This window comes from Anomaloglossus baeobatrachus, chromosome 2 (assembly GCF_048569485.1).
Source record: "Anomaloglossus baeobatrachus isolate aAnoBae1 chromosome 2, aAnoBae1.hap1, whole genome shotgun sequence".
NCBI lineage: Eukaryota > Metazoa > Chordata > Amphibia > Anura > Aromobatidae > Anomaloglossus > Anomaloglossus baeobatrachus.
The window spans coordinates 90,213,753-90,239,763 of NC_134354.1; the positions used below are offsets into that span (position 1 = coordinate 90,213,753).

The 26,011-nt window shown below is 48.2% G+C and overlaps 1 protein-coding gene across 3 annotated transcripts in view; it reads left to right on the top strand.

Annotated features, from left to right (window-relative positions):
• The window catches only part of GLRA2 (glycine receptor alpha 2), a 328,750-nt gene that overhangs the window by 66,452 nt on the left and 236,287 nt on the right, over window positions 1–26,011 (top strand). For all 3 annotated transcript variants that reach the window (XM_075335158.1, XM_075335156.1, XM_075335157.1), the window contains one exon: window positions 15,713–15,795. In XM_075335158.1, coding sequence (XP_075191273.1) covers window positions 15,713–15,795 — 83 coding nt within the window. The remainder of the gene's footprint in view (window positions 1–15,712; window positions 15,796–26,011) is intronic.

Below are 26,011 nucleotides of genomic sequence, written 5' to 3' on the forward strand. Positions count from 1 at the left end.
CTATTTCTCAGTGAAATGTCATTGGGTGTCACTTGAGGAAGAGATACCGTTCTATTCCATGTAATGGTTTGACAGGCTGCATGCAAGTTCCTTCTTTGTAAAGAAATGTGTGTTGGTTGATGAGTGATTGAAGAGAAGAGAAAAATATATTCCAATCTGGATTTTATTTTTAGTTCTAAGAGAATTTCTGATTGTCTTAGATATTCATACAGAACTGTCTTCTGCTCTGGAAGATAACATTTCATTTTGTAACTAAAAGATATGTCACCAATGCCTATAAGGAAAACCAGATGAGAATGTTCAACCTTATTTAATTAGTATGGAAACATTGGAAAATAGCGCTAATTTACTCATATTTGGTACCATTATATCCAAGAAACTGCTTTAATCCTCAGTGACTATGTTTATTTGGGTCTCATCAGAAACATTGGTGACAATGTCCAATCAGTATAGATCTGACAGCAATGACCCCTATATATTGCCGTATGAAAGTAATAGTGGCTCAAAAAGAGGAGGAAAATGTAGGACTGTCATTGTCGTCTCCCTGCTATTTTGAGACTAGTGACAGTATTAGGACTGGAGCCTCCCATCTCTATCTTGACTCCACATTTAAACAAAGTTTCCTTTCCTTTGGCGTCTCATGAGTTAATTTCAGGTTATGTTGCCAGCAGCTCAGAGGTGCTGTAGATGCTTTGAGCCCACACTCATTTAGGTTTAAATACAGGAGCCTTCCCAGCAGTTCTTGCTGCTGTGGAATTCAATTCTACTCTGGACAGCATGGTGGAAGGAGCTGCTGAGGTATTCTCCTGTGCCCATCCATCTGCTACTTTAGAGTCCATCTTGCTACGGTGAAGTTTGGTGTTTTGTATCCTTCTGTTTATTCCCCCTTCTGTCTTTCCTTTCCATCCATGTTTATTAGTGTAGTGGCAAGTCTAGTGTACTCGTCGGCCTACTCACTAGGCATGGTGAGTTTAGTGCCAGCTGAGGGTCCAAGGTATCTTGCTCGCTGACAAATTGAAAGAATCTGCATAGGGACGCTAGAAAGCTCAGGACACAGCTTGAGCTGAGTTCAGGAGGTGCCCCCTCAACCCTCTCCCTAGTGACAGGGACCTCTGTTTTATCGTGATCCCCGGTGTTCCCCCCTTTTTTGTGGTGTTTTTTGTAGTGCATCAGACGCCCGTTGGTCTGATTGCATGTGTCACACGTTTTTACGGAGATCTCCTACTCCTTGTGTGACAAGGACTGATAGAAAAGAAAGAGTCCCAGCACCATTTTATGCTCACTGTTCTTTCTGGAAGGCATCTGTCAGATTTTCTTGAGATATTGGTTGTGGTGGTTGCCTCCACTTTGATTGAATTCATCACCCACTTTACAAAGTAGCGTGCCTTATTTGATTGCTATGTCGCTGCTATGATATAAGTGATATGTGCCAGACCTTACCAGTATTCAGTAAACTTATGGCGGAAGTACCTATTGGCATAGGATTCATTTTTTTAATGTTTTATTTATTTTACCCCATTTGTGGTTTTACAAAGCTTGTTATTGCAATAATAATACTACACATCAAGCATTATATGTCTTATTTGTATTTACTTTACTTGATACAGTCTCTTTAAGAAAAAAAATATACACAGTATATATGCCATATTTGTATATGTGTTATGTTAAAGATACTGGCAAAATTTGGATATGATTATGGTTGTACACATGATGTGGAGAATCCATTCTCAGGAATCATACTGTCTAGTGTTATGTCTGCTCATTGATCCTTTGCTTCTTACTAGCCTATTGGGTCTAATCACACTCATAACGTTTTCTTGCACATAGTACTATTGGCATGAGTTGTTATTTAGAGCAAAGTTAAAATAGTAATTGTGCATAGCAGAATATGAGCGGTGGAGGTGACTGCCGGGGGGCCGCATAGAGAGCCAGAGGCAACTAAAAAATAGAAGCAGTGACTGCTCTGAGGGTGATAGTCTGAACAGCGAGAGAGTATCTACTGAGCGGATCTGTACAACATTGAGAGCCTACGGGTGAAGCTAGAGTAGACCTCAGGGTAGAGCGGTGTCCTGACATCCCAGTTGTGGAGAGCTGACCATTTCTGCAGATATGATAGAGACTGCAATACCTGATATTGGCTGGTGTCTTAAAGGGAACCTGGCAGCACATTTTTATTTATGGAAGTAGTGGTATGGATGTGTAGGTGACTCGCCCACCCCAGGGCTATGGGACACCCGGTGCCGGGCCGGACTAGTCCGGTGGTAGTCAGTGGTGGCTGGGCCCGGCTCCGTGGCCCTGGTGGGTGTCAGTAGAATATGTGGCTTGCTTGTTAATGGTTGTGTTCGTGACGCCACCTGTGGTATGCGGCTATTAAGCCGCCGCTGCTGTGTGAGGCCTCCGGGATGATGATATAGCAGCTATGGTAGTACTGCTCCCCACAGGTGGAGCAATGCCCGGGGCACAGTTGGTGCTTGTGGAAGTCTATGGTGCTGTGTGACTAACACGGTGCAGGGCCGACAAGCAATGAAAGAAACAGGCACAAACAGTAGTCTCTTTACCTTCTCCTCTTTTACTCGGCAGAAACTTAGTCCAGGGAGACCGTCACAGATGGTAAAGATGGTCCGGCCGGCCTGGAAGTGCCTGGGGTGATCTTTGGCCAGTTGAGTATGAGGCCTACTCCTTAATCTTTCTCTGCTGTTTTAGGACACTGCACTTTGGGTTTGCAATTGCCCTCTTGCTGCTGGGACTTGTTGTTCGTCCCCTTTTCTGTGTGGTAGACTGCGCAGGCCCTCTCTGGTGCTTCTCTGCTGGAGCCCACACCAGGCCCTTGGAATGCAGCTGTACCTTCAGATTGCTTCTGGGACAGGGGGCTTGCAGCTCTCCTGCCCTCCGGATTCAGCTACCAGGGATGGATTTTATGCCCTGGCAACTACAGACTCCGATGTCCGAGTCTCTGCTGTGCCTCTCTGCTCCCCTTGCTTCCCTGGGCCAAGCTATCCAAGCTCTAGGCCCCAGTTTCACAAGGCAGCACTACTCTGCGTCTGCACTCTTTCACTCCTGTCTCCAGACTAACTACCACTTCCTCCTTCCAGCCAGACTTAAGGAATGCTCCCTGAAGTTCCAGGTTCAGAGCTCCCCCTGCTGGCCGGAGGGAGAACTGCGGTTGGTGTTACACTTACTGGCCAATAGATCTCCCAATTACCTCCAGGCTCAGCATTAACCCTTTGGGAGGGCAATGCTGTTGTGGCGACCAGGTCCTGGGGCGCCACACTCCCCCTTAGTTAAATTCAGTACTCCCGGACTGTAGAAACAAACATGACATGTTAAAACATTTCATCCCATTATGGGAGGCGCATTACTTTAACGTTACAACCTTAAACATTACTATAAGAGTCCAGTGTGGCTCCCTGCCGGGTGTCCATTACACTGCTCCATGGGGGACCCGCCGCGTTCAAACCCCCAACGTAGGCTCTGGGCGTGCGTCAGAGCATTGATGACCCCACTCTATGCACGCCGGACGGGTTTTTCTTCAGGGGTGTTGAGCACACTGGTGCTAACTATGAACAATTTAGGTGTTGGCCACCCATAGTCCAGTGGCCCAATTGTACATTTTCGCAATCAAAGAAAAAGAAAACATTTTGTACACAACATGACAGACATTTTGCATAACTATTTACATTCTAATAAGTACTCTTTCCCTTATACAGTTGACTCTCTATACCTTAGAGGGGGTTGTCCCCGAGTGCTGCGCTGGGACCTACGTAGCTCTGGTGTTTGCCCCTGACTACGTGGTGCGTCTTCTATCTCAGCACTACAGGTGGGCCTAACCCCAATAGGTAAGCGTGATGGTTGCCTTTGTGATCTAAGAGTCGCCAAGGGTATGACAGGTTCACCACTGACAGGGGGTTGATCCTCCTGTTCCACTGCTGGCGTGTCATCTCGTGCTGGAGCGGACGGTTCTTTAGGTGGATCCGGAACCTTTTCTGTTTCTGGCTCGACCAACTGCGGAAATGTCAAAACTGGTACCACTATGGCATTGTTTATTCGGGTCCAAGTTTTGGGGAACTTTCCAAGCATGGTTTGAATCATCTCCCCTTCTTTCTCTTGACTTTGGGGACCTCCTTGTACTCCTTCCGTTTCTCTTTGGATTCTGCACCGTTCAGGGCACGCTTTCAGGCGGTCTCGGGAAATTGCTTGATAGGTCTTGCCTTCATCTTTGCTTATGAGGCATACCTTACTATTGTCAAAGTTGGAGGGGATAATGGTGTAGGGCTCGTTTTCCCACTGATCATCCAATTTATGCGTCCTCCGCTTCTTCTTAAGGACTTGTTCTCCAGGTGCTAAGGGAGTTGCTGGGGCTGTTTAGTTGTAATGCTGCTCTTGTCTCGTTCTTGCTTGAGACAGGCTCCTCTCTACGCACTCCTGGACCTTACGGTACCGCTGCTGCCGTTCTGTATCCCAATCCTCTATTTCTTGAACCGCCTCAGGCGACACAGTCCCCATCTCAAAGTCTACAGGCAACTTGCCAGGTCTGGCTCGCATCAGGTAAGCGGGGCTGCAGTTGGTCGAATTCACTGGGATATGGTTGTACAGGTCTACCAGATCGGGCAACTTTTCCGGCCATTGGTTCCTTTCCTTCAGCGGTAGGGTCTTCAGCATATCAATAACCACATGGTTCATTTTCTCGCACAGTCCATTGGTTTGGGGGTGGTACGGTGTGGTTCGGATTTTCTTACAACCGTACATGTTACAGAACTCTTGGAACACTTCGGCCTCGAATGCAGGACCTTGATCAGTCAGTACCCTTTCCGGATACCCGTGAGGTCGACAAAAGGATGCCTGGAACGCTCTAGCTGCTGTTCTGGCTGTCTGGTCCTTCACAGGCACTACTACCAGGAAACGAGAGTAATGGTTCACAATGGTGAGGGCGTACACATAGCCTGACCGGCTTGGTGTTAACTTAACGTGGTCCAGGGCCACCAACTCCAGGGGCTGCTTCGTGACAATTGGCTGTAGGGGAGACCTTTGGCTGGCATCATCCTTCCGCCTCAGGTTACACGGGCCACAGTCTTGGCACCACTTCTCGATCATCTTTCTCATGTGCACCCAATAGAACCGATCACGGAGTAGGGCCTCCAACTTCTTCCACCCGAAGTGTCCTGCGTTATCATGATACGCTGCTAGGACCATTGGAGCATCCCTCTGCGGAACCACTATCTGCCAGACAAGTTCATTTGTTCGCCAGTTGACATATCTCTTGCAGAGCTTGCCTTGGTAGGTGAACAGCCGTCCCCTCTCCTTCCACAGCTGCTGGGCTTCCTCTGGGGCGTCCGGGCCAAGATGGGTCTCAGCTTGCGCTAGCTTCTCTTTGACAAATCGCACGGCCGGGTCACCGTTCTGTGTTTCTTCCCAATTATGGTGGAGTAAGGGGTTGACCGAGACCTCGTGCTGGCTTGAGCGCTTCACTCCCACAGCATGCTCACACTGGGAAACACCTTGGTGATGGAAAGCCGGTAACTCTATCTCTTCGAGTTCATCCAGGTCTTCTCCAGACTCGGGTAAGTGAGGCATTCTGGACAGCGCATCAGCATTGTTATTCTTCTTGCCAGCCCGATACTTGATGGTAAAGTCAAAGTTAGACAGCCGGGCCATCCATCGCTGTTCCATCGCACCTAACTTGGCTGTTGCCAGGTGTGTCAACGGATTGTTGTCCGTGAAGATGGTGAACTTGGCCGATGCCAGATAGTGCTTGAAGCGTTCAGTCACTGCCCAAACAATAGCGAGGAACTCCAGCTTGAAGGAACTGTAGTTTTCTGGATTCCTTTCTGTGGGCCGAAGCTTCCTACTGGCGTACGCTATCACCCTCTCTCTGCCTCCCTGTACCTGGGACAGAACTGCTCCCAGTCCCACGTTGCTGGCGTCTGTATACAGTACAAATGGTTGGCTGTAGTCAGGGTAGGCCAGAATTTCTTCTCCCGTGAGAGCCCCTTTCAGCCGGACAAAGGATGTTTCCAGTTGGCTGCTCCATTCAAATGGAGGGCTCTGCTTCTTAGCCTGCTGTGGCTGGCCCACCAGGAGATCTTGAAGGGGCGCTGCTATCTTGGTGAAACCATCAATGAACCTTCGGTAGTAGCCCACCAGTCCAAGGAACTGCCGCACCTCCTTCACTGTGGTGGGTCTTGGCCAGTCCTTGATTACAGTGACTTTCTCCGGATCAGGTGCCACACCTTCTGCGCTGACCACATGACCCAGGTACTGTACCTTTGGCTTCAAGAGGTGACATTTGGACGGCTTGATCTTCAGGCCATATTTCGACAAGGACTCAAACACTTCTGCTAAGTGCTTCAGGTGGTCCTCATAAGTCTTGGAGTAGACTATGACGTCATCCAGGTACAACAGCACGGTTTCAAAGTTGTGGTGGCCCAAGCAGCACTCCATTAACCTTTGGAATGTCCCTGGGGCGTTGCAGAGCCCGAATGGCATACAATTGAACTCACAGAGGCCCATTGGTGTCGTGAATGCAGTCTTCTCCTTGTCCGCCTCTGCCACGGGAACCTGCCAATACCCACTGGTGAGATCCAAGGTGGAGAAATAGTTAGCTGACTTTAAGGCTGTTAGTGACTCCTCTATTCTGGGCAGTGGATAAGCATCTTTATGTGTAATGCGGTTAATTTGCCTGTAATCTACACACATTCTCATCGTATCATCTTTTTTCTTTACGAGCACTAGTGGAGCTGCCCAGGGGCTACAACTATCTCTGATAACCCCAGCCTCCTTCATTTCCCGTAACATTTCCTTGGCACACTGATACTGTGCGGGGGGTACAGGGCGGTATCTCTCTTTAATGGGATGATGATCACCCGTGGGGATTTGATGTTTAACCCCTTTCACCTGCCCAAAATCTAGGGGGTGTTTGCTGAAGACCCGCTCGTACTCCTGTACCACCCGGTAAACCCCATGCTTTTGGTGCGAGGGGGTGGAGTCGGTGCCTACATGTAATTTTTGGCACCAGTCTTCCAGCTGCCCCTTGGAGCCATTGTCTTCCGCCTGGTCGGACGGGATCAAGGGTTCCACTGCTTTAATGGTATTGTTGCTGACAGTGTACAGTTTTGCTACAGTGGCGTACCGGGGCAATTTGGCCTCCTCCTCCCCACAATTCAAGACACGGACGGGCACTCTCCCCTTGCGGACGTCCGCTATCCCTCTGGCTATCAGGACTCCAGGCCTACTGTCTGAATACACCGGTTCTACCAAGGCATGGTAATCCTGACCCTTGAGGCCTATTGCTGCCCGACACCATATCAACATTTCACTTCTTGGGGGTATTACAATGGGGAGGGGGTCACTTACCCTCACACTGCCAATTTCTCCGCCGGCCAGCTCTACCTGCTGCCTCCTCATCAGGGCTCTGATCTCCCTCTGTAGGGCACGCTGCTGCCCGGAGCTGGCAGTTTCAGACGCCTGTTGCAACAAAATTATCACCTCGGCAATACAATTTTCTATCACATTTGTACCAATGGTTAGCAGTGGATCAGATTCTTTGCGATCAATATCTACAATTATCATCCCCTGACATGGCAATTCCACCCGCCCCACTTTAATGGTTACTTCTTTGTACCCAATTTGAGGTAAGGGCTGACCATTACTGGCCACAATTGTTAAATCATCATCTGGGCCATGGTCAATGTCTGAATCAGCCCAATATCTTTTGTACAGTTTGTGGGGGATGGTTGTTACCTGGGACCCCGTGTCCAGGAGGGCATTCAAAGGGATCCCATCCAGCACAATGGGAAGGACCGGTCGTCCCCCCACATACTTGCTGCGGCTGGGGTTTGAGCCGGGCTTCCTTACACCTGGGGGTTGGCTCCTGGCCCCAGGCTCAGCCCATTTAAAGGACAGCGTCGTGCAATGTGGCCCGCCTGGTTGCAGTGGCGGCAGATCGGTTGTCCTGTTGAATCATACCGGTCTGTGTCTCTGCCTCGGGTCGGCGGAATCCTCCTGTGTCGCATCCATGGGACGTCCTCTGGGCTGGAGGCCAACTCGATTTTTGCAGGCGAGGGGGTCATTTGTAGAGACTGCACGGTCTTGGCAAGGGCAGCCACAGTCTTGGTCAGCTCCTGGAACTGCTGTCTGAGCTCTGCAGTGGGATCCTTATCCAGGGACTGCGCCTCAGCCCCTGCAGTGGCTCGTGTTGCAGGCACCACCCCGGGGTATGTGATAGCAAGAGGCCGGAGGGGTACTGGGTCATTCGGTGTAGATTCTCTCAGTACCCTGATGGCCTGGTCCTTAAACTTTGCAAAGTCCAGAGCAGGGTTCTGCAGGACCAGGATACGCAGCTGGGTCCTGTGGGCATCTGACAGGAGCCCCTCTATGAACTGCTCAGTTAGGAGTTTGTCTTCTTCATGTACACTCTCTGGATCCACCTGTTTAACTGCTTTCAGGGCCTCCTGCAAGTTTAAGGCATAGTCCCTTATGCTGTCTGTGGCCCGCTGCTTGCACCCAAAGAATCTCAGCTTTATTTCTGCTGCGGTGCGGGTGTCAAAAGTACTCTTTAGCTTGGCCAGTATCTGGGCGGCTGTCCCTTTATCTGTATCAGGCCAGGACTTCGCTTCACGCTGGGCTGCGCCGGCTAGCTGTCCCATTAATATGCCCACCTTCTGGCTCTCAGTCAGCGGATACACCCGGAATAAGCTGTGCAGGCTTTCTCTGAAGTCACTCAAGGTATGGGACTCCCCGGAGTACTGCGGCAGCCATTCTGCTCCCGGTATGTACGGCATGGTGATCGGCATTACCGGCGCTACAGTGGGGGCCGGGGCGACGGCGACTGGGACTGCTTCGGCCGGTGCTGCGGCGCCTTGGGCGATGGCAGCCACCTGCTCTCCCTCTGAGTCGGACATCTTCCTCCCCCTTAGTGAACCTTACCAGGCTCCGTTCACTTTTCAAATTTCCTTCTGGGTCGCGCGGGGTTAACAGCGCTCTGCTCTGATGGCGCGCTCCCTTCGCGCTCTTTGTCAGGCACGCCCCCCTTCTTCCTGCGCTCGGCGAGGCTAATGGCGGCGGCGGTTTACAGACAGTACACAGTCTTTTAAGCACAATTCCTGCAGGCGCACAGTACCCGGTGTGACCGGGCACGAAATCCTGTTCGTGACGCCAAAGTTGACTCGCCCACCCCAGGGCTATGGGACACCCGGTGCCGGGCCGGACTAGTCCGGTGGTAGTCAGTGGTGGCTGGGCCCGGCTCCGTGGCCCTGGTGGGTGTCAGTAGAATATGTGGCTTGCTTGTTAATGGTTGTGTTCGTGACGCCACCTGTGGTATGCGGCTATTAAGCCGCCGCTGCTGTGTGAGGCCTCCGGGATGATGATATAGCAGCTATGGTAGTACTGCTCCCCACAGGTGGAGCAATGCCCGGGGCACAGTTGGTGCTTGTGGAAGTCTATGGTGCTGTGTGACTAACACGGTGCAGGGCCGACAAGCAATGAAAGAAACAGGCACAAACAGTAGTCTCTTTACCTTCTCCTCTTTTACTCGGCAGAAACTTAGTCCAGGGAGACCGTCACAGATGGTAAAGATGGTCCGGCCGGCCTGGAAGTGCCTGGGGTGATCTTTGGCCAGTTGAGTATGAGGCCTACTCCTTAATCTTTCTCTGCTGTTTTAGGACACTGCACTTTGGGTTTGCAATTGCCCTCTTGCTGCTGGGACTTGTTGTTCGTCCCCTTTTCTGTGTGGTAGACTGCGCAGGCCCTCTCTGGTGCTTCTTTGCTGGAGCCCACACCAGGCCCTTGGAATGCAGCTGTACCTTCAGATTGCTTCTGGGACAGGGGGCTTGCAGCTCTCCTGCCCTCCGGATTCAGCTACCAGGGATGGATTTTATGCCCTGGCAACTACAGACTCCGATGTCCGAGTCTCTGCTGTGCCTCTCTGCTCCCCTTGCTTCCCTGGGCCAAGCTATCCAAGCTCTAGGCCCCAGTTTCACAAGGCAGCACTACTCTGCGTCTGCACTCTTTCACTCCTGTCTCCAGACTAACTACCACTTCCTCCTTCCAGCCAGACTTAAGGAATGCTCCCTGAAGTTCCAGGTTCAGAGCTCCCCCTGCTGGCCGGAGGGAGAACTGCGGTTGGTGTTACACTTACTGGCCAATAGATCTCCCAATTACCTCCAGGCTCAGCATTAACCCTTTGGGAGGGCAATGCTGTTGTGGCGACCAGGTCCTGGGGCGCCACATAGGCACTTGTTCCCCTATAAAAAAAAATAGATACATTTTTGTAGATATCGGATGTGGCAGTCATGACAAATCCATCATACCATAGGAGCCATATGTACCATATATCATGCTGTAAGTGCACTGGATGACTATTAATGGATTTGTACTGTTTATTCCAAGGGCATTGATACACCCCCAGTGCACTTTCTACCTGATTTGCATATGGCTTCTACTGTACATTTCTCATAACTCTGGACACCATTTCTTTGAAGAATGCACCACCAACCGTTTCTGGATGTTCCTGCCTCAGAGCGCACACAGCGAGCATCTGGGACACCAGTCACACCACCCACAGCATTGCCCTAATCCACCACCGCCCCTGCCTCTTGTGACCCCATTCCACCACCACTGCTACCCCTGATGAGACGCCATCGGATTAAAAGATGGACACCATATTTTTTTTACCTTTTCTTTTTTCTAAATATGGGGTGCATCTTATAATCTGGTGCGTCTTATAAAACAAAAATTACAGTATGTCAAAAAGTCCATTTATGATATGCAAATGACCCCTTTGATTAGTCGATGGGGCGGTAGTTTCCCCAGGCTAGTCAGCCCGGTTTGCATGTTATCACGCCCCTCTGGGCGTGATAACATAATTTTCAAGAGCTAATCTCAAACATGCACACCTCTTTGTTCAGTCACATCATTGAGCCTCTGAAGTTGGGTTTGCACGTCCCAGCTTCAGAGTGGTGTTCTATGCATGACCGGAAGTGCAGAAGATGCCTTATTGCTGCCTTCCTCACTGTTGCACAGCTCTCCTGTTCTATAAATATCTATTTATAATGGAGTAACACATGAACAGACCTCAGCATCAGCCGCTTCCAATTGAAGGGACCGCACATGGAAAAGCTATTTTTTTCAAATTAGAGGAGACTGATGGACACGTAGGAAAACCTGTATATATTAGCAGATGCCTAGAAATTATGTTCCCAACACATGTTTTGCAATTAGGAAAAAGTGGACACCCTCTTTAAGAAAACAGTCTGAATATGGTCGAGACAAAGTATCAACATTGGGCATTTATAGCAATAAACAGCATATTTTGTTTTCACAATATTATAGATGCCAGTGCACATGTGATGAAGCTGAGCCCCCAGTTTTGGTGGGATCGGCTGACCAGCAAATATATATGTTGGCCCCCTATGCTCTCTCAAAGGCACATGTTGGGAGAGATAAAAATTAGATAGATTTTAGTGATATGACACTTACCCCAGTCTCCCCATATTGAATACATGTACGCTCAGCTGAGCTGATCATTCATGTGTGCCTTTATGGCTAAACATACACATACCACTTATGGACTGTAAAAAAACCAATAACAAAAAAAAGTCTTCAATTTTACCTGTAACTTTAAAGGCTATTACATGAGAATAATTAAAAAGCTTTCATGCTTCAGTCATTTTAGCCAATCAAATATCATCTCGAGACGTTATTTGTTTACTTCCCCCTGTTTGTGATCCCTGTGTCTTCTTTAGAGCTTAGTGGTGTTGACTTAGCACTCATCCCATCCCTTTCCTACCTACAGGCTATTTCAGGGTCAGGTATCTGGCTTGGCGCAGAGGTGTGAAACCTATCTAGGGAGAGGGAAGCCAGGGCCCAGCAGTAGGCTTGGTCAGGGGTCACCATCTTCCCCTTCCCTAGACACAGGGTTTCCCTTTCCTTTTGCCATTCGTTTGGTACTTCCCTATACCTAGTGTGACAGCCACAGGCTGTACCAACAAGTTGATCTGCTTTGTCCAGAGTATTTATACAACCCCTGGCAAAAATGATGGACTCATCTGGCTCTGAGGATGTTCATTCAGTCGTTCACTTTTGTTTAAAAAGAGCAGATCACAGACATGGCACAAAACTAAAGTAATTTCAAATGTCAACTTTCTGGCTTTAAGAAACACAAAAAAAAAAATCATTAAAAATAATGTGCTAGCCAGTAACTGTTAATTTTCAAGACCAAACAGGGGGGAAAAATTATGGAATCACTCAATTATGAGAAAAATTATGGAATCATGAAAAACAAACAAAAGAACACTCCAATACATCACTAGTATTTTGTTGCACCACCTCTGGCTTTTATAACAGCGTGCAGTCTCTGAGGCATGGACTTAATGAGTGACAAACAGTACTCTTCATCAGTCTGGCTCCAACTTTCTCTGATTATTATTGCCAGATCAGCTTTGCAGGTTGGAGCCTTGTTATGGACCATTTTCTTCAACTTCCATCAAAGATTTTCAATTGGATTGAGATCCGGACTATTTGCAGGCCATGTCATTGACCTTATGTGTCTTCTTTCAAGGAATGTTTTCACAGTTTTTGCTCTATGGCAGGATGCATTATCATCTTGATAAATGATTTCATTATCCCCAAACATCCATTCAATTGATGGTATAAGAAAAGTGTCAAAAATTTCAATGTAAACTTATTGAAAATGTAATGACAGCCATCTCCCCAGTGCCTTTACCTGATATACAGCCCAATATCGTCAATGACTGTGGAAATTGACATGTTCTCTTTAGGCAGTCATCTTTTTCTTGGTTAGCTTTTCTGTATGTAAATCCAATTTCCTTGAGGCGATTTCTTACAGTTCAGTCACAGAGATTGACTCCAGTTTCCTCCCATTCATTCCTCATTTGTTTTTTGTACATTTCCTGTTTTGGAGACATATTTCTTTAAGCTTCCTATCTTGAAGCTTTGATGTCTTCCTTGGTCTACCAGTATGTTTACCCGTAACAACCTTCCCATGTTGTTTGTGTTTGGTCCAGATTTTAGACACAGCTGACTGTGAACAACCACCATGTTTTGCAACATTGCGTGATGATTTACCCTCTTTTAAGAGTTTGATAATCCTCTCCTTTGTTTCAATTGACATCTCTCGTGTTGGAGCCATGATTCATGTCAGTCCACTTGGTGGAACAGCTCTCCAAGATGTGATCACTCCTTTTTATATGCAGACTAACGAGCAGATCTTATTTGATGCAGGTGTTAGTTTTGGGAATGAAAATTTACAGGGTGATTCCATAATTTTTCCCCCTGTTTGGTCTTGAAAAGTAACCATTACTGGCTATGACATTATGTTTTCATGATTTTTTTTAGTGTTTCTTAAAGACAGAAAGTTGCCATTTGAAATTACTTTAGTTTAGTGCTATGTCTGTGATCTGCTTTTTTTATACAAAAGTAAACAACTGAATGAACATCTCCAGAGCCAGGTGAGTCCATAATTTTTGCCAGGGGTTGTGTACTGAGATAGGGCAGGGGTCTGCACTTTTGTCCAAGATTCTGCATCTATCTGACCTGATTAGGTGATTAGGTGATGGTCACAGTAGACGATTGCTCAAACAATGAGCCCCAAACCTGACGGCTTAACAAAGTCACCAAGTATTTGTTTATTTTCCGAAAAACTAGACTCTAATTGCAGCTGGAAATGTAGGTATCTAAGTACTCGCAATGTTGTTTCATCAATTTATAGAGTCATTAGTTTATTTTGTAAAAGAGCATGTCTGCAGTGCATGTCCCATATCATCTCACACAGATGTTCTCTTAATAAGACAGCGTATGAGCGCGCATTCATTTAAATGTAGAAGTCTATAAATTATGTATACTGTTTAGCATAAATTCAGAAACACACATAGGCAAATTAATCACTCGGAATCCTTAGAGCTGGATAATTTAGAGGATCCTGTTAGACTGAGTCATCCGGTTTTTCAGCTACCATACAGTACATTGATTTTGCATGTAATACAAGTGAATCCAAGGTCTAATATAACATAAAGCACATAAAGTCTATTCACACTAATCCTTAGCTTCTAGGCAGGAACTGTAGACGAAACTGAAATGGAAATAGAAGGGAACATTTTAGTTGAATTTTGAAATGACAAGTAGAAAACCTACATCCCCTCTCCCCAAACGTAATGCAGAGGGAAAAAGAAAAGAGAAATTTCTTTATCCAATTTCACATGAGCATATAAAAAATCTGTCACCAGATTTTTGCTCTGTAATCTGAGAGCTGAGTAATGTAGGGGCTGAGACTCTTATTCCAGTGATATGTCACTTGCTGACTTTTTGATACAATCTGCTGCAGTTATAGCAGTGCTCAGATTGCTGAGCCCTATATAACCCCACCCACAGCACTGATTGGCTGCTTTCAATATACAATGTATATTGACATAATCAGTGATGAGGGCAGGGTTACACAGAGCAGTTGACTAGGAGGCATTGAAACATTTATTTTATTTATTATTTATTGAAAAACAGCCCAGTAAATTACATTGCTGGATCAGGGTTTACATCATGCTACGCATAACAAAACAAATCTGCTGACAGATTCTCTTAAAAAAGACCAAGTCTAAGGGACTCTTCCTCGTCTCCCTCGATGCTGCATGATGTGATTCCCAACACCTAGTACTCATTGATCCATATTTAGTTTTGCCAACTGTTTTGTACTATTTAACACATATCGTTGCGTGAGACAGTGTAATACCTGATGTCAATTTGTTATTCCTGTTTTTATGTTGATTAAAAAAGGAAAAAAATTTCATTAAAATATAAAATTGCAAAAAAACCAAGACTGATGCTTATAGTAAAGCTATGTAAATTGATGGGAGGCCTATCATAGATTTTACATCAGGGACCAAGAGTTTCATATTATGCACTCGGTCATGTTGTGAGCTAATTTAAGAACATCTAAAGCAATCAAAGCAGATTTTCTAAGAACAATAAATGTCTTACTTCATAAATTGTCATAACTGGATACATAAATTCTGCAAATCTATTTTTTTATGTGTGAAAATGAATCAAAGATGTTTGAAAGTTAAGGCCGCTTTACACGCTGCGATATCGTTACCAATATTGCTAGCGTGCGTACCCGCCCCCATCGGTTGTGCGTCATGGGCAAATCGCTGCCCGTGCTGCACAACATCGCCCAGACCCGTCACACTACTTACCTGCCTAGCGACGTCGCTGTGACCGGCGAACCGCCTCCTTTCTAAGGGGGAGGTGCGTTCGGTGTCACAGCGACGTCACTAAGCGGCCGCCCAATAGAAGCGGAGGGGCGGAGATGAGCGGGACGAACATCCCGCCCACCTCCTTCCTTCCTCATTGCCGGCGGCCGCAGGTAAGGTGAGGTTCCTCGTTCCTGCGGTGTCACACATAGCGATGTGTGCTGCCGCAGGAACGAGGAACTACATCGTTACTGCTGTAGCAGCGATAATCGAGAATAGGGGGGCATGTCACCGATGAGCGATTTTGAACGTTTTTCCGACGATTCAAAATCGCTCATAGGTGTCACACGCAACGACATCGCTAAAGCGGTCGGATGTGCGTCACAAATTCCGTGACCCCAACGAGATCGCTTGAGCGATGTCGCAGCGTGTAAAGCGGCCTTAAGGATAAAAAATGACAAAACAAATTAAGACATGAATTAACAATATCTTTTGTATATTCTATTTATTTCCTGCAGATTAACTTTAACATTATCTTGTCCAATGGATCTGAAGAACTTTCCTATGGATGTTCAGACTTGTGCCATGCAATTGGAAAGTTGTAAGTATTATATTGGATATTTATGGTTACAATTACAATGTGCGGTTAGTTTTGCAATTAAACAAAGTTGACGATGATGAACATGATGATTGTTGTTATTATTAGACAATAGACATTAGGAAAAACTTTCTGACAGTGAGGGCAGTCAGGGAGTGGAGCATGCGACCACGGGAGGTAGTGAGGGCAGTCAGGGAGTGGAACAGGCGACCACGGGAGGTAGTGAGGGCAGTCAGGGAGTGGAACAGGCTACAACAGGAGGTAGTGAGGACAGTCAGGGAGTGGGACAGGTGACCATGGGAGGTAGTGTAGGCAGTCAGGGAGTGGAACAGGCGACCACGGGAGGTAGTGAGGGCAATAAGGGAGTGGAACAGGCGACCACAGGAGGTAGTGAGGGTAGGCAGAGAGTGGAACAGGCGACCATGGGAGGTAATGAGGGCAGTCAGAGAGTGGAACAGGCGACCACGAGAGGTAGTGAGGGTAGTCAGGGAATGGAACAGGCGACCACGGAAGGTAGTGAGGGCAGTCAGAGATTGGAACAGGCGACCACGGGAGGTAGTGAGGGCAGTCACAGATTGGAACAGGCGACCATGGGAGATAGTGAGGGCCATCAGACAGTGGAACAGATGACCACGGGATGTAGTGAGGGCAGTCAGAGAGTGGAACAGGCGACCACGGGAGGTGGTGAGCTCTTCCTCAATGGAAATCTTCAAGCAGAAACTGGATAAACATATAGCTTGGATGATTTAGGAAAACCTGCACTCGCATGGGATTTTCCATTTTTCCCAAGAGCCATAACTTTACTATTTTTCATTTAATATAGCCATATAAGGGCTTTTTGTTTTTGTGGGACAAGTTGTACTTTTGAATGACACCATTCATTCTGCCCCATTTTGTACTGGGAAACGTGAAAACAAAATGCAAGTGTGGTGAAATTGGAAAAAGTCCAATTCTATGATTGTTTTTTGATTTGTTTTATTTACCGTGTTCACTATGTGGTACAACTGACCTGGCAATATGACTCCTCAGGTCGCTAAGAGTTTGTAGATACCAAACATGTATAGTTCTAATTTTATCTAAGTGGTGAAATTTTGGGGGAAAATTTAAAAAAAAAAAAAAAAAAAGAATTGCGCTTTTGATGCCATTTTCTGAGACCCGTAGCGTTCTTATTTTTCAGGATCTGGGGCTCAGTTATGGCTTATTTTTTGCGTTTTGTGCTGGTGTTTTTAATTATAAAATTTTCGAGCAGATACTAAGTAATATCTGAATTCAAAGTGACAGATTTTTACACTAAGGAGAGAACTGTTGGTGCTTTTAAAATTCTATGGAGAGGTTAGGGGGAGGAGCTAGAGGCAGACACAGACATTCTGCTGCAAGTTCTCTTAAAATGATAGTTACATTTTAAATATCAGTCACACAGGGAAAATTAGAATGATACCTAGTTCAGCTATTTACTGCAAGTGGTCATCTATGATTACAAAAACATGGCTGCTTCCTGCAAAAAATGGCACCACACTTTTTTACTGGCTGCTAGCGGTATTGCAGTTCAGTCACAATCATTTCAAAATAAAAGGAAAGGAGTATTACACCGTTTCTTGTGGAAGAAAACAGCCATTTATTTCTAATCCTGGAAAACCACTTTGAGTATCTTATTTTACATTATAATGGAATATAAATATATTTATATATATATACCTCTATCTCTCTCTCTCTCTCTCTGTATATATATATATATATATATATATATATATATATATATATATATAAAAGCTCTGGCAAAGATAATTAAGAGACCACTTCCGAATTTTGTTGTTCTGATTTTTTTCTTAATATTTTTGAGTAAAATGTAAATGACAACATGTCTCAGAATTTCCAAGCAATACATTTTGTATTTATTTTCTGAAAATGAGAAATGGTCAAAATAACAAAAAAAAAACCATTGCTTTCAGATCTCAAATAATGCAAAGAAAACAAGTTCATAATCATTTAGAAACAACAATACTAATAATGTTTTAACTCAGAAAGAGTTCAGAAATCAATATTTTGTGGAATAACCATGATTTTTAATCACAGCTTTCATGCGTCTTGGCATGCTTTCCACCAGTCTTTCACATTGCTTTTGGGTGACCTTATGCCACTCCTGGTGCAAAAATGGAAGCAGTTCTTCTTTGTTTGATGGCTTGTGACTATCCTTCTTCCTCTTGATTACATTCCAGAGGTTTTCAATGAGGTTCAGGTCTTGAGATTGGGCTGGCCATGACAGGGTTTTGATGTGGTGGTCCTTCATCCACACATTGATTGACCTAGCTTTGTGGCATGGTGATTTGTCCGGCTGGAAATACAGCCCTCAGAGTTGGGGAACATTGCCTGAGCAGAAGGAAGTAACTGTTTTTCCAGGATAAACTTGTATACGGCTTTATGTATACATCCTTCCCAAAATTTTGAATTTTCTTTACCTAATTTTCAACTTTGCCCAACACCTGGTCATCTAATGGGTAGACAGAGACCTGGAGAGGCATACACGCCACAGTGGTCTTGCACCAACTGTGAAATTTGGTGGAGGATCGGTGATGATCTGGGTATGCTTCAGCAAGGTTGGAATTGGGCTGATTAAACCTTGCAAAGGACGTATGAATCAAGCCGCATACGAGGTTATCTTAGAAAAACTATTGCTTCCTTCTGCTCAGGCAATGTTCCCCAACTCTGAGGACTGTTTTTTTCCAGCTGGACAGTGTGCCATGCCACACAGCAACTGTAGGTCAATCAATGTGTGAATGAAGGACCACCACATCAAAACCTTGTCATGGCCAGCCCAATCTCCAAACCTGAACCACATTGAAAACCTCTCAAATGTAATGAAGAGGAAGATTGATAGTCACAATCCATAAAAAAAAAGAACTGCTTACATTTTGGCGCCAGGAGGGGCATAAGGTCACCCAACAGCAATGGGAAAGACAGGTAGAAAGTATGCCAAGACGCATGAAAGCTGTGATTAAAAATCATGGTTATTCCACAAAATATTGATTTCTGAACTCTTCCTAAGTTACAACATTATTAGTATTGTTGTTTCTGAATGATTATAAACTTTTTTTTCCATTATTTGAGGTCTGAAAGCAATGCATTTTTTGTTATTTTGACCATTTCTCATTTTCTGAAAATAAATAAAAAATTTATTGCTTGGAAATTCGGAGACATGTTGTCAGTAGTTTATAGAATAAAAAAACAATTTACATTTTACTAAAAAATATACCTAGAAAGAGAAAAATCAGATAAAATTTGAAAGTGGTCTCTTAATTTTTGCCAGAGTTGTATATACAGGGTGGTCCAAAAGTAGGTAGACAGAAAATATAACATTTATTTTCATTTATATATAAAACTAGCTGTAGTACCCGGGCGTTGCCCGGGATAGTACCTGTCTCTCTGTCTCTCTCCCAGTCTCTGTCTGTGTGTCACTATCTCTCTGTATGTCTCTTTCCTTGTCTGTCTTTGTCTATGTCTCTGTCTGTCTGTTTCTATCTTTCTGTCTGTATTTATATCAGTCTATCTGTCTCTATCTATGTGTCTCTGTGTCTCTGTCTTTCTATCTATAGTAACTGTCTCTCTGTCTCTCTCCCAGTCTGTCTGTGTGTTGCTGTCTGTCTCTATCTCTCTCTGTTTGTATGAGTGTTACGGGGGAACCGGCAGATTAGGACCAGGGGGTATATATCCTAATCGCCAGTCGGGGCCCACCGTGCTCCAGATGACAAAGGAGCTGCTGGCACCTGAGGGTTAGGCGGAGACTATAGAGCTGGATGGCTCTGAGATAACCCAGGAACTCTGGGAACCGGTCACGTGTGTTGGGACACGTCAGACCGGACGACAACCCGATTAGCGTTTTGGTGCACCTAGCGCTTCACCAACCACGTGTGCAGGAAACACGTCAGGCCGGGTGGTAACCAGGTAGCGTTGACCGGAAGTCCGCCATGAAAGCGCCCTGTTGGCCACGTGTGTAGGACACGTCAGGCCGAGCGGTCCTCCGATTAGCGTTTCTGGCCACCTCTCGACTGGCCACGTGTGTGTAGGACACGTCAGGCCAGATGGGTACACCAGTAGCGTTGATCGGGAAGCCAAGGAGGATAAGGAACACCCTGTTAACTCCACAGGGGTCCTAGGGTACGCTGTCCGTGCGCGTAGGGGGCACAACCGGACAGGTGGCGCAGCAGGTGCGTTGTCCGTGTGCGTAGGGGGCACAATCGGAAAGGTGGCGCAGCAGGTGCGTTGTCCGTGTGCATAGGAGGCACAATCGGACAGGTGGCGCAGCAGGTGCGTTGTCCGTGTGCGTAGGGGGCACAATCGGACAGGAAGCACAGCAGCCGCAGCCCAGTTAACGCCACTGGGCTGCTATAGCAAGACTGGAACGGCAGGAGGGAAGCACGGCGCCTGACCCTGATGTGCCGAGCCATGAATCTTGGCGTGACAGGCACCGTTCGCCTAACCCTACCTACCGCTTCCCAACATAGGCTTATGCCGCAATGAGGCTCTAACATGGAGGTGTGCTCTGACTGAGCAAAAGTGAAGACTGTGCACCTCCATGTTATCTCCAGCCCCTTTTATAACCTGGGTCCGCCCCAAACCCAGGGTGGAACCACCAAGGTCCAATAGCAGAGTGCCGTGTCATCAGTGACATCACATGCGACCTATCCGGAACCGCCACGTCATTGATGACCTCATGGCAGCCACGCCCTAAACACTTCACCAGTCATCGTCTGACGACCAATACTGAGGTGCCAGATCATAGGGGCGGGCCTCTGCGAGCCAGTCCGGAGTTGCCACGTCATCAGGACACCTGACACCCTCTGCCCTATCAGGACCTGCCACCTCACGGACATGCTCAGTGAGGTCCTTAACGGACCAAGCCTCTGGTGCACTAAGTGGCTGAGCATGCCCAGTAGCCTGAGCAACAGGCTCAGAAAGCAGACTATCAGTTTGAGCATGCTCAGTAGGCACATCCCAGAACTTAGACACAGCACGAAGTCCAAGTACCTGTGCAAAGAGGCTGTTAGGGTTAATTGTGGGAGCATGCTCAGTAGCCTGAACTGAGGACTTAGTCTCAGACATAACACAATCAGGCTGAGCATGCTCACTAGGCAAAACACCGGGCTTAAACTCTGGCTGGGGTAAATCGGCGCACGCATGCGCACGAGCCGCCTCTCCACACTTAGACGTGGTGGAAGGAACAGCCAACTGGACGACCCGAGGCACGGCCAAGAACGGCAGCCGGCGCCTGGGCGCAACAGGAACCGCAGCAGGCTGCTTGCGGCTATGGCGGCGCCGGTTCGTAACAGTACCCCCCCCTCTAGCGGCCCTCCCACTCGAATGGTCTATAGTCGCCACAGATACCACTGAGCGACGGGCGGAAGATGGAGACATGCAGTGGGAGCTACAAGACTCGCTCCACCGTGTAATCACCCCAGACGACCAGTCGATATGTGGGGAATGTTGCTTCAACCAAGGAATACCCAGCAGAATATCATCTGCACCCTTATTGAGAACCAGAAATGAAATGGTTTCCCTATGCCCAGATGACATGGCAAGGGTAATGGGCACTGTCCGCTGGTTAATTACCTTGGGCAACAAGGACCCATCCAATTCACGGACTCTCACTGGCCTTGGCATTTGCACCAGTGGGATGGTATGCCGCCGGGCAAAAGAGGAGGAGATGAAAATATCCCCAGCACCTGTGTCCACACTTGCCCTTGTGGACCATGTTGACCCCTTAAAGGAAATGGACGCGGGAAACGTCACCCTAATGGATGACGCAGAGTCCAGTCTACCTCCAGCTATGGTCACCAATCGTGGTCGCTTATCCTGACGCTTTGGGCAACGGTTGGCATAATGACCATACTGCCCACAAGCGAAACAGGAAATGCCCTTGCGACTCGAAGACCTAGCAACACCAACCCTAGAGATGTCCATAGGGACAGAGATGTCCTCTAAGGGAGGTGCAGTAGGAGAGACCACTACAGTGGCTGAACGACCCTCTGACCTGTGCTCCAGCTGACGTTCGGAGGTCCGCAGGTCAATGCGGGTAGCCAGAGTCATGAGGCCCTCAAGGGTAGTTGGTACCTGACGCGACGCTAATGCGTCCTTCACGTGCGAGGCTAATCCCCTCCAGAACAGTGGAATGAGAGTCCTCTCTGACCACCCCAGTTCTGCAGCAAGTGTCCTGAAACTCACAGCATATTGACTTGAGGAGGTACGCCCCTGCTCCAAAGTCAGTAGCTGTAGGGCCGAGTCGTGAGTGACCTGAGGCCCCAGGAACACTTGTCGCAAGGACTCCAAGAACTCCTTAGAGTCCTGTACTACGGGGTCATTCCTCTCCCACAATGGTGTAGCCCACTCCAGTGCTCTATCAGAGAGCAAGGAGATGATAAACCCCACCTTCGACCTCTCTGTAGGAAACCGTGCAGCCAACAGCTCTAGATGGACTGAGCACTGGTTCACGAATCCCCTACATGCCTTGCTGTTCCCCGTAAACTTGTTGGGCAGCGAGAGGTGAGGGAGTGAGGGAGGGTTGGAGTAGGCTTGGTGACTGACACCATTGCAGCCGCTTGAGCCACCACATCATCCATATCAGCAGCAAGAGGAGACTTCTCCAGAGACCTCACTCTGGCATCAAGCTGCAGCATGAACTGACGTAGCTGCTCCATCTCCGCCATGCCAGCCAGACCCTGGCGCAGTCTTACTGTTACGGGGGAACCGGCAGATTAGGACCAGGGGGTATATATCCTAATCGCCAGTCGGGGCCCACCGTGCTCCAGATGACAAAGGAGCTGCTGGCACCTGAGGGTTAGGCGGAGACTATAGAGCTGGATGGCTCTGAGATAACCCAGGAACTCTGGGAACCGGTCACGTGTGTTGGGACACGTCAGACCGGACAACAACCCGATTAGCGTTTTGGTGCACCTAGCGCTTCACCAACCACGTGTGCAGGAAACACGTCAGGCCGGGTGGTAACCAGGTAGCGTTGACCGGAAGACCGCCACGAAAGCGCCCTGTCGGCCACGTGTGTAGGACACGTCAGGCCGAGCGGTCCTCCGATTAGCGTTTCTGGCCACCTCTCGACTGGCCACGTGTGTGTAGGACACGTCAGGCCAGATGGGTACACCAGTAGCGTTGACCGGGAAGCCAAGGAGGATAAGGAACACCCTGTTAACTCCACAGGGGTCCTGGGGTACGCTGTCCGTGTGCGTAGGGGGCACAACCGGACAGGTGGCGCAGCAGGTGCGTTGTCCGTGTGCGTAGGGGGCACAATCGGAAAGGTGGCGCAGCAGGTGCGTTGTCCGTGTGCATAGGAGGCACAATCGGACAGGTGGCGCAGCAGGTGCGTTGTCCGTGTGCGTAGGGGGCACAATCGGACAGGAAGCACAGCAGCCGCAGCCCAGTTAACGCCACTGGGCTGCTATAGCAAGACTGGAACGGCAGGAGGGAAGCACGGCGCCTGACCCTGATGTGCCGAGCCACGAATCTTGGCGTGACAGGCACCGTTCGCCTAACCCTACCTACCGCTTCCCAACACAGGCTTATGCCGCAATGAGGCTCTAACATGGAGGTGTGCTCTGACTGAGCAAAAGTGAAGACTGTGCACCTCCATGTTGTCTCCAGCCCCTTTTATAACCTGGGTCCGCCCCAAACCCAGGGTGGAACCACCAAGGTCCAATAGCAGAGTGCCGTGTCATCAGTGACATCACATGCGACCTATCCGGAACCGCCACGTCATTGATGACCTCATGGCAGCCACGCCCTAAACACTTCACCAGTCATCGTCTGACGACCAATACTGAGGTGCCAGATCATAGGGGCGGGCCTCTGCGAGCCAGTCCGGAGTTGCCACGTCATCAGGACACCTGACACCCTCTGCCCTATCAGGACCTGCCACCTCACGGACATGCTCAGTGAGGTCCTTACCGGACCAAGCCTCTGGTGCACTAAGTGGCTGAGCATGCCCAGTAGCCTGAGCAACAGGCTCAGAAAGCAGACTATCAGTTTGAGCATGCTCAGTAGGCACATCCCAGAACTTAGACACAGCACGAAGTCCAAGTACCTGTGCAAAGAGGCTGTTAGGGTTAATTGTGGGAGCATGCTCAGTAGCCTGAACTGAGGACTTAGTCTCAGACATAACACAATCAGGCTAAGCATGCTCACTAGGCAAAACACTGGGCTTAAACTCTGGCTGGGGTAAATCGGCGCACACATGCGTACGAGCCGCCTCTCCACACTTAGACGTGGTGGAAGGAACAGCCAACTGGACGACCCGAGGCACGGCCAAGAACGGCAGCCGGCGCCTGGGCGCAACAGGAACCGCAGCAGGCTGCTTGCGGCTATGGCGGCGCCGGTTCGTAACAATGAGTCTGTCTCTATATCTGTATCTTTCCTTGTCTGTCTTTTTCCCTGTCTGTCTCTTTCCCTGTCTGTCTCTTTCTGTCTGTCTCTTTCTCCATCTGTCTCTTGCCTATCTGTCTCTTGCCCGTCTTTCTCTTTCCGGGTCTGTCACATTCCAGGTCTGTCTCTTTCCCTTTGTGTCTCTTTCCCCATCTGTCTCTTTCCATGTCTGTCTCTTTCTCCATCTGTCTTTGTCTGTCTCTCTGTCTGTCTCTTTCCAGGTCTGTCTCTTTCCCCATCTGTCTCTTTCCCCGTCTGTCTCTTTCCCCATCTCTTTTCCTGTCTCTTTCACTTTCTGTCTTTGTCCATCTCTTTGTGTCTTTTCCTTTCTGTCTCTTTCCCTGTCAGCCGCTCTCTGTCTGTCTCTTTCCTTGTCTGTGTCTATTTCTCTGTCTCTTTCCCCGTCTGTCTCTATCAAGGTCTGTCTCTTTCCCCGTCTGTTTCTTTCCCCATCTGTCTCTTTCCCCATCTGACTCTTTGTCTCTCGCTCTCTTCCCCGTCTGTTTCTTTCCCCGTCTGTCTCTCTCTATCTGTCTCCCTACCGACATAATTTTACCTCACACATAAGCTTCTCACACTAACAATTTCCTTTGCTCCTATAGCAACCAATCACAGCTCCTATTAATAACCTGTAGTTCCAGGCTCCAATCACTTTAAAGGAGGCAGCTTTCTGGAGAGTAACTGTAAAGCGCGGGGTTACATTTTCCTGTCAAAACATAGTCTATGATGTTCCCTGGGTCACATGAGGCGTCTGTGCAAAATTTCGTGATTGTAAATGCGACGGTGAAGATTCATTTAGCAGACATACACACATACCTACACATGCATACATACACACAAACACTCAGCTTTATATATTAGATTATATTTACTAACACAAGTGTGCCACCCCCATGGAAGCAGCCGAGCTGCTCGGATCCAGGTTCGCTGTGGCTCGAGGGTCTCCGGACCTGTGGTCGTGCGGCCACTCAAATGAAAGGGGGGGTATTTACAGGGGAGTTGATGTCTAGTTCGTGACACCTCCCGTGGTGCATGGTAATTTGGGAGTACCGCCGCTGCCATTGGTAGTACCCAGGGTGATGAAATGGGGCAGCAAGGTGTTGTAGCCCTCCATGGGTAGGGGGATGCCCCGGGACTCGGTGTGGTGATACCGTGGGATGCAAGGGTCACTCTCGTACTCACTCAGTTCATAAGCAGACGCTAACAACCGGGTAAACCAATTCTCTGGGTACCGCTGCCGCTGAGGGGAGCTCTTCCGGGTCCCGTCCCCTATAGTGTTGCCTGGTGATCCGTGACCTGCCTCCTGGCACTAAGTTTAACTTCAACGTGGTGGCCCAGCAGTATGGAACTAGCCGGGCCCCACTCCCCACTGTGGCTAAGTGTGGGAGCTTGCTCTCAGGGCTCACGCTTGGGATTTTCTGGACTGTTTTGGATTGGAAAGTCCTATCCTCCTCGTTGTGCTAGTGCCCGATTCTGGAGCGGGTGGGAACAGATCATAAAGGCTCCCTTCTCCTCAGGTGAATTGTCGGGTTTCCTGAAGCTACTCCCCGACCTAGGGTCCGTGTACCCCGTCGTGCCTTCGGTCCTTGACCGGTGACAGTGCTAGGCTGTCGACTGTCCTCCTCGACAGGTCCAGGCACCTTGCCACAATCCCCTGCGACCGGGGGTCTGACTCCTCTTGGCCCAGACCACCATCTGCAACCTAGATAGTGTCTCCAGGAGCCACAACTCCCAGCCTCCTCTGAGCTCCTCACAGCTCAAGGGATTCCTCACTCCTCACTGCTTACTGACTGACTGA